Source organism: Hyaena hyaena, unplaced genomic scaffold, assembly GCF_003009895.1.
Source record: "Hyaena hyaena isolate Hyena2069 unplaced genomic scaffold, ASM300989v1 scaffold_4, whole genome shotgun sequence".
In the NCBI taxonomy this organism is placed as follows: domain Eukaryota; kingdom Metazoa; phylum Chordata; class Mammalia; order Carnivora; family Hyaenidae; genus Hyaena; species Hyaena hyaena.
The window spans coordinates 540,828-554,518 of record NW_024080636.1 but is presented as its reverse complement, the minus strand read 5'-3'; the positions used below and the strand labels follow the sequence as shown (position 1 = coordinate 554,518).

The window sequence follows — 13,691 nt, the reverse complement described above, 5'->3', positions numbered from 1 at the left end:
CACCACGTTCCCAATCTTGTTCTTCAAAGTCACCTTAAATCCACTTGCTTTTGGAAACTTACCCTTGACCTAAGCAAGGTCTGGGAAATCGTGGGTCCCGGGTACTGTTTATTTCCTAGTAAATACTGAAATAAATGCATAACTATTCAAATAAAAAGAATACCCATCTGCGAACCCATTTGGGAAGCTCTGCTAGGTGAAACCTGATCTGCAGCCTGGGAAAGTGGTGGGGACAGGGATGGGGCTCGTCCCAAGGCTAGGCAGGTGCCCCCACCCTGCTGAGAGTCCTATCTGGTCTGCTTCTCCCTGAACTCCACAGGAGGGGGGCAGAGCTGCTCAGGGGGTCAGCGGGAAGCAGGACCTCTCAGAATGACCATGCCCCAGGGCCCACCTGGAGGGTAAAAGGTAGTGAGTAACTGCCACTGACTGAGCCCAGGGGGCCCGCAGGGCACCCTGACCAGCACAGACCAGGCACATATTCTTGACCTCCAAGCACCTCGTGGCCTGCGTCATACCCATTCGCCTTCCTCTCTCCTGCAGCCTCCACGCCCGCCCCCGGCCTTCCTGGGGGTAAAGCCATGGCAGACCCCCACCCCTGGAAATGCCCACTGGCTGAGCCCCCTGCCCAACCTTGGAGCTGCCCTCCACCCCCACCCCTGCCCTAAGAAATTACGACTAGTCACCCCTGATTTTCCTAAAGAAAGACGTCTAACAGGTTGACTAAGAGTGTGCTCTGGGGCATCTACAAAAGACTGTTCACAACAACTAGACGGTCAAGAACAAGACGGACACCCCCATATGTGGGGGGAGGATCTTAGCGGCGTCTCTTCTTTAAAGGGAAAAAACAATGCACCCTGAATTTCACCTCTTCTTCCAGGCCGTCTCCCCGGACAGGGGAACTTCAGAGGCCTGAGAGCGTCTCTCAAGCTACTCCCAACCCAGGGGAAATACCAAAAGGCTTGGCGAACCCAACAGCCCGACCATCTCCCTGGGGTAGGTTTGGCCTGGGTCCTAAGCATCAGGCAAAAGCCCTGTCTGGGCGCCGGCCCGCACCTCACCCCCCCACCCCCAACTTTAGCACTTTCTGGAAATCATAAGCTCTCGGTAAAAAAAATAAATAAATATATATGTCTGTCTCTCTCTATATATATGCATATATATATTATGTATATGCACGGGAAGGACCACAGCTGGGCCACGGCTGGGGCCACGGCCGGGCCTCGGCTAACCCAGACCCTGCTCAAGCCCACCCTCTTGGCCGCCTGGCGCTGGCCGGCCCCTGCGCGACCCCCAGGTTGTGGCCGAAGTATTGCTGCCTGGCCCCTGGCTCCTGAGGTAAAAGAAGGTGAGACGGGGCGTCCGGCGGGGCCCCTGCAGCCTTCATCTCTTCCTCTTGCTCGCGGCGTCCCCCGGCTGCAGCTCTCCCGGGGACGGCTGCGGCCCGGGCCCCGCGGGGCCCGGCGCGTCCTTGCTGCGGTCCGCGGCCCAGGAGGGGCTCCGGGCCAGGCCGCGGGCCCGGGAGGCGGCGCGCGGGCGGCCGGGGCCGGCGGCCAGGCTGCTGGTGCTGCTGAACCTGCGGGCGGGCGTGAGCCCAGGGGGCGGGGGCGGCGGCCCGAAGAGGGACGTGAGCGACAGGCTGCTGAGGGTCTCCGAGTGCTCGCTGCCCGCGCCCCCGCCGCCCGCGCCGCCCCGGCCGCCCGCGCCCTCCTCGTCCGAGGGGTCCATGGAGTCGTGGTGGGTGCAGCCGGGGCTGGTGGAGCCGCCGCTGCTGTGGCTGCGCTGGTGCGCCCGCAGCCCGCGCAGGGAGAACAGGCCCCGGCCCCGCAGGCTGAGGCGGCGGCGGGCGGCGGGCGACAGGCCGGCCCGCGGGCCCAGCGCGGGGGCGGGCGGCCCGAGGGCGCGCCGGGGACTGTCGCTCAGGGTCAGGCTGTCCTCCAGCGTGGTCTGCAGGCTGCCGGCCGAGCTGCTGCGGCTGGCCTCCAGCGACGTGTCACTCCCCGTGGCCTGCAGGGAAGCAACAGGGGCTGGGGGGGGGGGAGGGCGCGGTGTCCCCCCAGCCCTGCCCCCTGGCAGCCTGCACATCCCATTGACAGGCACTTTCAGCTCCTCCCAACCCTCAGGAACCCCCTTCTGAGTAACCCCTCCCCCACCCGGGACCCCACAGTCTCTGTGCTTCATGAGGCCTCTGACTGGGCTCCTGCCCCACAGGGCTCCCCGGTTCGCACGCAGCTGGGAACCAGTGTCACTTTACTCAAATGCAGTCACATCAGTCACACCCCACCCCTCTGGGACCTTTCTTCCCACCAATCTCCCCCTTGCCCTCCCTCCGCCCCCAACCCCCACCCCCAGCCACTGCTGCCTGGAAATCTCTTCCCCCCACATCGCTCACCCCTCACTGCCTCCCCAGAGCCTTGAAATGCTCCCCCCACCCCACCCCCGCCCAGAGCCCCTTCCGATGCAACATTCTCTAGCATGTATCACTCTCAAATCGGCTGCTTTTTATGCATTTATTTTGGCTTACCGCCTCCCCTCTCAGGCCCCTGTGACATGCACTGAGCGGTACACCGGGAGCCACGGGACAGGGGCTTCGTATTCTGTTGCCTGCTGCAGCCTCCCAGCCTAGCCCAGAGCCTGGCACACAGCTGGGGTCAGCAGCGGGCCCAGCTCTGCTGCCAGCGTGCTGTGCCAGCCGGTACCCTGAGCCCTGGTACCCACACAGCCTTTCTGCTCTGTGCCCTCTACCTGCCCAGGGGGTGGCTCTGGCTAATACTGTACAGGCCAGACCTCCCATCCCCCAGATTTGCCCCTCCATCTCCATCTGAACGTCAAGGTCACACTCAGACGTTCCCTGGCAGGAGAGCTCTGGGAGGTCCGGGAGCGAGGGAGGTGCCCGTACCTGCCGGAGGAGGGTGCAGTTGACACTCGGCGACCTCAAGGACGCCCAGGAGCCCTGCAGGGCAATCTTGGGGAGGGTCCCAGTGCCAGCCACCTTGTCCTGGCCCTTCTGGCTGGCAGACACAGCAGGGTGGAAGAACTCCGCAGGCATGGGCAGGAGCGGGCTGGAGGCGTCCGGGGAGAAGGGACTCGGGGGTGCAACTGGGGAAGGAGGAGAGGAGGCTGGAGAGAGGCTGGTGGGTCCTGGGAGGCTGGGTTCGAGGCCGACAGGCAGAGGGCTTCCTAACAAACTGACTGTGAAACGGTGAGTAAGTCTCCCTCTCTGAGAGTAGGTGTCCCCATGGCGAAGGCCAGAAAGAAATACTGAGCCAGCCCCTGTGATTCCTGGGCACTGGGCAAAGGCAAGCTTTTGAAGCCAATGGACCCAGGCTCAAGGACCCCTGCTTTGCTTCCTCTGCGCAACAGGGACCATAGGCCTACTTCAAGGGCTAGAGAGAAGGCTGTAAGAACAAGAGGCAGCTCTGGGGCTCCAGCCCAGCACCAGGCGCACAGCAGATGCCTGCTATGATCAGCCGCCCTCCGAGGGTCCAGACACCCCCGGGGTCCAGCCAAACTTGGGGGCCCCTCTGGAAGGACAGGCAGCGTGGGCAGCGTGGGCACTGGATGGGCAGAGCAGACAGAACGCTGCGCCTGTCTGGTCTGCTCTGTTGGGGGTGGGGAGGGGGAGGGGGAAGGAGAGGGGGAGGAGAAAGGAGGGCTGAGGCAGAGTTCGGGACCGAGCCAAGGTGCCTAGACAGCTTGAGTGCTCCCAGCAGTGGGGAGGAGGGGTTCCTATTCTAGATCATCTTATTATTTAAGGAATACACAAATGAATGGCTAACTAAAGGGGATGGGGTTTCATTCAATCAGAATGGCTCTTGGGTCCTGTGCCCTGACTTCTGGGCCTGGAAGTCTGGGGTCTGGGGTCTTGGCACCTCAACCATCAAGGCCATTGGGCTTTAGGGAGAGTCCTTGGAAAAGTCACTCCACCCCCAGCTTCTGGAAGGCGGTCCATGCCAGGCCTTCCAGAAAAGTGCTTGGGGTGGGCCCAGGGTCTTGGGGGTCCCTCTCAGCCCTCCTCTCCAGCCAGTGCCGGGGAGCCAGATTCCCATCACCCTCCAAGGGGACTGGAGGGGAAGGTGAACCTGAACAATGAACAGGTGGACTTAGTCCCGGCCTTGTGCCCACAGCCCGGCCAGAAGCCCAAAGCACATACACGGGATGCTGAAGGTAGGGCCGAAGACATATTTCAGGACATTTTACAAAAGAGACACTGAGGACATGGGGCCTTCTGTTGTTCCACATCTTCTGTGAAGGCCTGTGGGATAAACACCTCTCAAATTCAGCTCTAGAAAAACAGCGCGATAATTTGGTGGCTTTCCTTCCGCTTAATGAGAGCGTTGTGCGACCTGTTTCCATTTTCACCACAGCTCCTAGGAGCTCAGCATGAATCTCCCGGGCTTCTGGTAGAATTCCTAACTCACCTCGCTGTATTATTTGGCTCTTGATCTTTTATCATGGTTGTATCAGACCCGAGAGTCCTATCTTTTATTGTCAGTTACCCACCTGGTTCTTCCTGGACTCGATATACTAGTCTGGCCAAAGACACTGAGGAAAACACTCAGCCAGGCCCCTCTGAAGCAGCTGCCGGAGACTGGGGCTGTGGGGAGCTGGGGGGGACTGGGGGGCTGCGGGGAGCTGGGAGAGACTGGGGTCTGCGGGGAGCTCAGGGGGTCTGCAGGGCTGCAGGGAGCTGGGGGGGACTGGGGGGCTGCGGGAAGCTGGGGGAGACTGGGGGGCTGTGGGGAGCTGGGGGGGACTGGGAGGCTGTGGGGAGCTGGGGGGGACTGGGAGGCTGCGGGGAGCTGGGGGTGACTGGGGCTGCAGGGAGCTGGGGGGACCCACGTCCCCCCCTCACCTCGGCTGCTCTCATGTTTCAGCCAGGACCGGACGGGGTTGGATGGGGCAGTCTCCCTCTCCCAGAGGAAGTTCTCAGAATCCGATGAGACAGCCGTGTTGGACAAGGGGAAGAAGCATTCGCCCACCTCTCCCACACGCATGGGCTCAGGGGCATCCGGCTCAGCCTGCAGGAAAGGGAGGGAGATGGGTCAGGATGGTGGAGAAGGGGACAGAAGCCAAGCCTGCCCCCACTGCCTTTACGCCCCTGCTTCATGACCCTATGCTCGGGCCACTCTCACTAAGCGAGATGGCCTTCTCCACGCCTCTTCACCTGGCCAACAACCTTCATCTTCCAAAAACCAGATGAAAGGGCCCCACCTCCAGGAAGTCCTCTTTGGTGTTGCAAGCAGGATATGGTTTCCTGCTCATTCCTCTCTTGACCTTGAGCTCCCAAGGGTCTTCTTTGTCTCTGTACCCAAGTGCCTGGTACAGACCTGGGCCCAGGGCAGAAGTCAAGTCCAGGTTGGGGAAGGGATCAGAAGACAGGTGGACCACTCCAGGGGCCTCCCTGTGAGCCTGGTCTTGGGTAGGTCCCTTCCCTTTGCGGAGCCTCCGCTTCCACACCCACAAATGACAGAGTAACGCCTCCTTCCTGGCTCGGGCACCCAGAAACTGCCCCGCAGTCCTTCTGGCACTCCCCAGGCCCCAGCCTTTCCTCAGCCCTGCGGCCAAGGTGACCCGGCCCAGAAAGCTCTTCTGGAGCTGCCTCAGCCCCCTTCCAAGGCCGATGGACCCCCTATGACTTCCTGAGTCCAGAATAAAACCAGACTACACTCGCCAAAGCCCAACCAGGCCCCCAAAATGGTGACCCCAAGATCCTGTGTGGGAGAGAAACACAGAGGTGCACAGAGAGGCAGGAAGGGGCTGGGTGGAGAGGGGGTTACAGGAGTTAATCCCCTGTTAGGGAGGGGTTGGAGGGGGCAGGGAGGGAGCTAGAAGGTGGAGCTGACAGATGACGGCCCTGGGGGCAGTGGTGCCAAACCCGGGCTGCCCTGAGAGTCTAGGGGAAAGAGGCTCTCACAGACAGGGCCACTGCATCCCTACCTCACGCCAGGCAGTGTCCCTCCCCCTCTGCGGCTCCTCTTGCATCTCTGCCTTGAGGTCACAAGCCCAGCAGTAGACCTCTCCTGCCCGAGTTTGTGAGTCGAACAAACTTCCGGCTCTCCAGGTCTCCTCAGACTGCCGACCTCAGGGGCAGAAGCTGGGGACCGGCCCCAGGGCTGGCCTCCCTGTTCTGCCGCTCCAGCTGTGTGACCCGGGCAAGCCGCCTCACTCCTCAGAGGCCCCATTTATGCCAGTGCTAAACGGGGCCAATCCCCAATACCAAGGACCCGGGAAACAAGAACTGAGTGTAAGCGTCTGGCATACAGTAGGTGCTCACATCTGGTACAACTCCCTGCTGTTCTCTTCGGCCTGGAACCCCTCCACCCCATGAGTTTGTCCTCATGGGAGTTGCTTGGAGCAACTCCCATTAAATGAATAAAAAATATCCAAAGAAACAAGCAGTGGCTGAGGCCACTGAATGCCGTGACTGGGGTCCTAGCTGGGCCCGTTGCTGTGTGACTTCAGATAAACCACTCCACCTCTCTGAGTCCCACTGCTCCCATCTGACCAACAAGAGATGGGGGCCCAGCATACAGCAGGCGTGGTGTAAATGGGGTGCTGGGAAGAAGTGGCATGCTGGCTGGCCAGGCAGAGGCCCCTCTAGCCCACGATGCCCCTGGGGCCGCTCACCCTGCCATCTTTGGGGCCGAGCGGGCAGGCTGTGGGACCCTCCAGACTCAGGTCGTCACCCAGCAGGATGGAGGAGGACTTGTCTGAGTTCAAGGAGAAGGCCTCGGTCTCGGCCAGCTGCACCTGCAGGGAGAGGTGGCAGCCTCAGTGTGTCCCTGGGGCTGGCACGGGGCAGGAGCAGTCTTCCAGAAAGATGCAGGCAGGTGGTTAGGGGCACAGAGATCTGCCGAGCACGGATGCTATGCCACCAGGCTCAGGGGGGCCAGGCTGGGCAGGGGGCAGGGGGTCAACACGATCGTCAGGCTTAGGCTGAGCCCAAGGGCAGGCTTGTTGCCGTGGGCTGTGAACGCCGACGCCCGGCCACTTGCCCCCAGGCCCAGCGCCCCTTGAAGCCGGCCAGCGTCCGCCAGGTCGGCCCAAGCTCCCCCCTCGGGTTGCCCCCACCACCAGGCGGGCGCCGGCTCCCTCTGAGGCTTCCATCACCTCTTGCTTGTCGTGGTGACACTTCTCACAGCCAGCTGGCGAGGAGTAGTGATGGAAGATGGAGCCGGACAGGTTGTCGATGATGGTCAGCTCCCCCTCCAAGGAGTCCTTGATGATTAAAGAGACGCTGTCCAGCCACAGGTTCTCCTAGGCGGACGGGGACGGGGTGGGGACAGGCGGGATTATCGGCCGGGTCCGGGGACTGCGGGGTGGGCGAGGCACGGCCGCCCTCCCGGTTCTCTGTGCCCGTGGCCTGGGTCCGACCCCCTTGTCACAGGGCCACCCCTTCGGCGGCGTGGAGCAGGCCGGGGCCCAAAACGACAGAGGTCTCTGCCTGAGGCCTCGGAGGCCCAGCTGCCCCTCCGGCCCCACGGTGCCGCCCTCGTCGACCCTCGCTCCCTCTCCATCCCTGCGCACCTGGGCCGGAGAGTAGCAGCGCCGGCACAGGCGGCCCTCGGCGTCACCCCCGCCGCCCGGCCCACCGGGGCCTCGGCCAGGCGCCCCTGGGGAGCTGGTGGGCGGCCTCGGGCTGGGACCCAGGCCGTGGGCCATCTCCAGCTCCAGCTCAGCGTCCATCTCGGCGTCCTCCTGGGCCTCCTTGTTGCTGTCGTCCAGGTGCTTCATGAGCACGGCCACCACCACGTTGATGAGCACAAACTGGGCCGTGAGCACGAAGCTGACGAAGTACAGCGGCGACACAAACTGCAGGCTGCTCAGGCAGCTGCGCTCGTCGTGGGTGCAGTCCCTCAGCGTGTCCTGCACCAGTGAGGGCCAGTGAGGACCCGAGACCTCATCCCCTCCGCCCTGCACCCGGTGAGGGCCAGTGAGGACCCGGGACCTCATTCCCACCCTTTCACGAGCCCCTCCCCGCTCAGCCCAGGCCGGACTGTGGGCCACAGCCAGGGAGCCTCCACTGGGTGAGGAGCAGCCGCAGGCCTGGACCCAGGAGGAGCCGTGCCTGCAGCCCCCCGCCCTGGGCAACGGGCACCACGTCCTGGCCTTGGGCAGAGTCGTGTCCCTTAAACTCGGAGAACTAATCCCGGAGCAGCAGTTAGGAGCTGACAGAACACGTCTGGGCTCGTCGCCACCTCGCTGGGCTTGGGAACCCCGAGCAGGACCCCTGATTTGCTGTGCCTGGCCGCCCGCTCCCGTGTGCAGTGGGGCACGGGGCAGGCAAGGGCCCCAGGAGCCAGCGCCGTCAGGAGGCCTGCTCCCAGAACCCATACTGACGTCTCCTTCCCCACGGGTACCTTCATGATCCCATTCCAGTTATCGCCAGTGGAGACCTGGAAGAGTGTGAGGAAGGCCATGCCGAAGTTCTCGAAGGTGGCATGCCGGCTCATGCCTTCGCATGGGTTCTCATCATTGCAGACTAAGAGGAGAGAGGAGGTCAGCCCTGTGTCACTGCAGAGTCCCCTGCCCGGCCCAGCCTGAGCCGGGGCCTCCCAGCCCAGTCCCAGAATCCCCAGTCCTTGGAAATGCATGTGGACCATGCCCAGCTCGCAGATGGAGAAACTGAGGCTCAGGGAAGGCGCTCACTCCGGTAAGCCTGGCTCCTCCCCTCACTCATGTATCAGGTCCTCAGAGAGAGGACACAGGGGTGAGGGCCAGCCTCCAAGGAAGGCTCGCTTTCTGAAACCAACCCTGTGCAGGGCTGGGTCGGCAAGGACTATGTGTCCCTCGGCCTGCGCCCTGCCCACTCTGCTCTCTGTGCTGCAGAGGCCTAGAGAGTGCAGGTGGATCCTGGCTAGCAGCTCTCCAAAGCCACTACCCACCCCCAAGGCAGGGTGTAGACGGCCGAGGGTCACCTGTCCGCCCACAGGCCTGCCGTGGGGGCATCTCCCCAACACAGACCCTGATATGACACTCTGCGGGTGTCTCAAGCCTCCGGGCCCTGCGAGAGCCCTCCTCCAGCCACTCCCCGCCACCCCCCCACCCCCAGCGCAGGTCGGCTTCCAGCCTCACTCACCCAGCTTCCCAAAGAGCTCCACCCCCAGGGCGGCGTAGATAAAGAAAAGCAGCATGAAGAGAAGGCCCAGATTGCCTACCTGTGGGGAGAGCAGGCAGGGCGGGGCCAGCCTGAGGGTCAGGGTGCCCATGTCTGCCACCCCGCCGTGACCTCCCCCGGGGGAGGCCAGGGCCCTCGTGGGGCACAGAATAGTGACAAAATGCTCATGCAGCCTTTCCTGTGGCCTTCGTGTCTGTCAGCTCACTTACTCCAACACCCATCTGTGAGCTACGTTTTACACCATTCTTGAGAAAGAGACGTACTGAGTGGTGAAGTAACTTGCCCAAGGTCACCCAGCTAGTAAGTGGTAGGCCTGGGATTCAAACCCGGCGGGCTTATCGCCGGCTCACAACTGCTCCTCCACACACTGGTGTGTGGTAGGTAACATCCCCTGCCTGAATGCAGAGAGGGAGGGAGGGAAGTCTCAGCAACAGTGCTGCCTCCTCCACGAAGCCGGCCTGGATCCCTCCACCAGGACGCAGTCTGACAGCGTGAGTGTAACCGGGGTACCCCTGTCACTGTCCTCTGCTGGTCTGAGAAGTCCTTCAGAGCAGGGACATGGCTGCATTATGTCAGAGCTGCCTCCTCAGGCCAGCACGGGGCCTGGCCGTGGAGAGAAGCGAACACGGGAGTTTCATGCAGGATTGTGAGCCCCAGAAGCTTCCTGCAAACCCAGCCACCCCTATCCCACAGCTCCTGTGGGAACAAAACGTCCCAGGTTGCAAACCTATGTCAAATCTATCCATATGCTGGAGACCGCCTTTAACTCATGCAATGGTTAAGATAAGGCTCGGACATATTCTTGCCCTAAAAATGAAATACTTCCTAGAGCCCTCAGAAGGCCTGCGTGAACAGAATCAGAAGGGGGTTTGCATTAATTGCTAAAGGTTAAACCATGTCAGCCACAAACCGCCCCAGAGGAGGATTTCCTTCTTAGCTGTTCTACAATCCCACCAATTGTGTCTGGCTAATTAAAAGATGCTCTGTTCATTAATAGTACAAGCACCTCTTAGCAGCTGCGAAGCAAGGGCCTGGGCATGGTCCTGGTCCTCAGGTCAGCCTCCCTCCCTACACAGACCCAGGTGAGCAGCGCTTCCGAACCAGGGCAGACCTCACCTTCCCCATCAATCCCCCCCCCCACCCCCAGCACCTCCCTGAGCTCCCTGAGCGGCAGCCTCCTTACTGGCCTCCCTGCCTCCAGCCTCTCCTGCAACCCACTCACCTCACGGTCAGCAGAGCAACCTTCTAAGAGGCAGCTCTGCTCGAGGCCTCCCTTGTCCAGAACCTCTCAAGATGCCCACTGCCCACAGGATAAAGCCCAAGTTTGCTGTCTTGGCATCAAAGCCCTTTGTGACCTAGCCCCCTGGACTCCTTCCCAGACTAACCTTCCAACCCCAGCCTCCAGCCGCATAGAAATCAGACTCCATTTGCAGAGTCTGTTCCCTCTGCTGAGAGAACCCTCCCTCTGTCTTTGCCGGGGAAATGCCTCTGGCCTACCCCTCAAAGCCCAGGTCACAAGGCATCTCCTCTGAGAAGCCTTCCTTACTGCCTCCTCCCTCTGCCTTGGGCAGGGTTTGGTGGGAAGTGTCATTTTCATACCATTTTATATAGAATGGAGGAGGAAAGGCACCACGTCCATATGACAGCTCATAGATTATGAGGGGTAAGTCCCCCGTGCTCCGTGGTACTTGGCATGCATATCTCATAAGGTGCTGATGTAATTCTGATTACTGTCGTGTTTCCTCCTTGAAGCTGGGACCTCCTGGGCACCTCTGTGCGCCCCGTGCAAGCTCAGGGTTGTCTAGGGGTCAGGGCACGGGAAAGGGGCAGGAGGAAGGCAGAAGGAAGCCAGGGAGGTTGGGGGCGCACACTCTCCACCCCCATCCCTAGCAAACGCTTACAGGGCACCCCCTATAGCACAAATCCTGAGTATTGCTTTGTCAGCTTTAATCGTTTTAAACCTCATGCCATGCCTCAAGATAAGCACCTTATTATTCCCATTTCACAGGCAAGGAAACTGAGACATGAGAAGTTAAGTCACATGCCCCGGGGCTCACAGATCACTGGGCCTTGACATCAGGCAAGGTGGCTTGAGTCAGGGCACCAACCCACCTCCCATCTGCGCCCCTTCCCCAGCTCAGCTCAGCCTCATCTCCCATGTGCCAAACTCCTCTGAAGGCATTTCCTGTTAAGAAAAACTACGTCTTTTTGAGTGCACACCCAGCCACTTTTTGCTTTCCATCCAGACCCGGAATGAGACCGGGTGGCTTTCCCTTTGTAAGCAGGCTGCTGGGATGCTCACACCAAATGAGAATGGAACTCGCTAGCATCCTTAGCCCAGGTCCTTGAGAGAATTAGCTTTCCTTCCACCTTTCCAGGGTGGTTAATCTTTCACCCTCATTTTTATTGTGCAGTATTCATGCCCTTTAAAACACCTAAAATTCCTGAAGACTAGATGAGTCACAATGAATAAATAAATGTGCACAAGGCTCACCTCAGAGCAGAGGTCACCCTGAGGGGAGGGACAGCGGGGGATGGGGGCAGGGCTGGGACTGCAGAATTCCCCGGAGGATGAAAGATACCCTGTGTGGCCCTGATCTTATCTCCCTTCCACTGACCAGTGGGATGGGGGTGGGGGAGCTTGCCTACGTCCTAGGGTTTCCACCCAGGTCAGGGTCTCATGATGTCCCCTCCAAAAATGTCACATCTGAACCTCCCCCATTCACATCGCCACCTCCTTCTGCCAAGCCACCCTACAAGGTCAAGCTCTAAGTCCCCTGACACCTTCCCTGATTTCCCCAAGGAGCATCAGGACCCGACCCCTCTCTCCCACCACACTGTAGGCCTCCCTACATTGTCCTGAGGAATCTGTCCTTCTCACAAAGTCTGTCCTTCCCACTCCTGAGGGCAAACTATGGGCCCTGAGAGCCCAGCTCAGGGCCAGGAACAGAGCAGGCCTTGGCAAGCACCCGAAGTCAGGAAGACAGAGGCAGAAGGGGCCCTTTCCATCTCTCACAGCCTCTCCCTCAAACTGCTTCTCGGGAGACAGGATTCTGCCCTGGCTCTGGGCAGGCTGGAGGAGAAGGAAGTAGAGACCGGGTGACACCAGTGAGAGCCAGGCGGGCTGCCGGGAGGAGTGGCTCTTACCTGGGGCAGAGCTTGCACCACCGTGTCCAGCAGGGCCCGCATCCCCGTGGCCATCTTCAACAGCTTCAGCACTGCGGGCGAGACCCAGGCCGGCCCACTCAGCCCGGGCCAGTGGCGATGTGCGTGTGCATGTGTGCACGTGTGTAAATGAGGAGGCAGGGCGAAAAGCAGAGGAGCACGTGAGCAAAGGGGACAGCTCTGCGATGCCACGCCGGAAGAACGTGGGTCCCGCTGAATGAGGGTGTGCACACACATACGCGTGCACAAGGAGTGGACGTCGGCGTGAAAACGTCCAGGAGAAGGAGGGCACGCACAGTGGGAACAAAGTGTGGCAACGAGCACTTAATTCACCGAGATGAGGCAAACGTGACCAAGGGGACCCCGCATTTCTCCCTGCCCTCTGGCTAAAGAGGGCTCCAGTGTGGGTGACGCTCCCAATTTCTCTGCACCCCTCCCCCACCTCGGACCCTGGAGGCAACGAGCTGTCGCAGGTAGAAGAGCAAGAGGCACCCGGGCCAGTGCTGAGGCAGGAGGTTTTTGAAAGACGTGTAGGGGTGAGGTGCGGGGGCTGCTGGCGGAAGCGAGGGTTTCAAGAAGCAGTGAGGACTGGGTGTCCCAGCCAGTGCGGGACACACGCCCGCGAGGAGCTAGAACTGCATCCTGGTATCTTCCCAGCTGCCCTGGGCTCCTTTCATCCCAGCCTGAGGCTGGTCTGCATGGGTCACGGTGTTGTGAGCAGGTGGGGGTGCAGTGAGCTGTCTGTGGACAAGGATGCGTGTGTACACACAGGGGGCAAGTGTGTGTCTGGTGTGTGCTCAGCCCGCACGCCCCCCCCCCCCGCCCGTCCCCAACCCCGTCCTGGGAGTCCCACCCTGCCCTGGCCTGTCCCGACCCCGTCTCCCCCGCCCCTCACCCCGAGCGATGCGCAAAACCCGCATGATGCGGATGATGGTGGGGTTGATGGGCAGGGCCGCGTTGATCTCAATCTCCTCCAGCGTGATGCCCATGACCGACAGCAGCACAATGGCCAGGTCCAGCTGGTTCCACCTGCTCAGCCGGGCGGAGAAGGGCGGGAGTGGGAGGCAGGGTGAGGGGCACTCTGGTTTAGATACGCCTGGGTTGGGAGGAGGAGCTCCCCAGCTCTCCACCCTCCTGCTGCGGCCCCCGCGGAAGTGGGGGAGGGGCGGGGGGATGTGTACCAGCCCCACCAGACCCCACTGGGTCTGGCTCCCTCTCTGCCCACCACAGCCTCTAATCCCTCAAGCAAGAGGATGACCAGGCTAAATAAACATCTCTGGCCTCCTGCCGGGAAGGAGGAATGAGCTATGACTTCTAGATCTGAATCTTGAGCCAGATGCTTCCTCCGAGTGGCCTTGGGCTAATCCATCAACTTCTATGAACCTCATTTGTTCCCTCCGGAAAGAAG

The 13,691-nt window shown here is 61.1% G+C and overlaps 1 protein-coding gene across 1 annotated transcript in view; it reads right to left on the bottom strand.

Moving 5' to 3' along the window:
* Positions 1-1,136: 1,136 nt before the first annotated feature.
* CACNA1I (calcium voltage-gated channel subunit alpha1 I) overlaps positions 1,137-13,691 on the bottom strand; it is an 83,261-nt gene continuing 70,706 nt past the window's right edge. Inside the window, exons 26-35 of the mRNA XM_039236135.1 lie at positions 13,179-13,312; positions 12,266-12,336; positions 9,080-9,158; positions 8,361-8,482; positions 7,528-7,866; positions 7,111-7,257; positions 6,628-6,750; positions 4,853-5,018; positions 2,897-3,096; positions 1,137-2,004 (exon numbers count right to left, since the gene is read on the bottom strand). Coding sequence (XP_039092066.1) covers positions 1,381-2,004; positions 2,897-3,096; positions 4,853-5,018; positions 6,628-6,750; positions 7,111-7,257; positions 7,528-7,866; positions 8,361-8,482; positions 9,080-9,158; positions 12,266-12,336; positions 13,179-13,312 — 2,005 coding nt within the window. The 3' untranslated portion in view covers positions 1,137-1,380. The remainder of the gene's footprint in view (positions 2,005-2,896; positions 3,097-4,852; positions 5,019-6,627; positions 6,751-7,110; positions 7,258-7,527; positions 7,867-8,360; positions 8,483-9,079; positions 9,159-12,265; positions 12,337-13,178; positions 13,313-13,691) is intronic.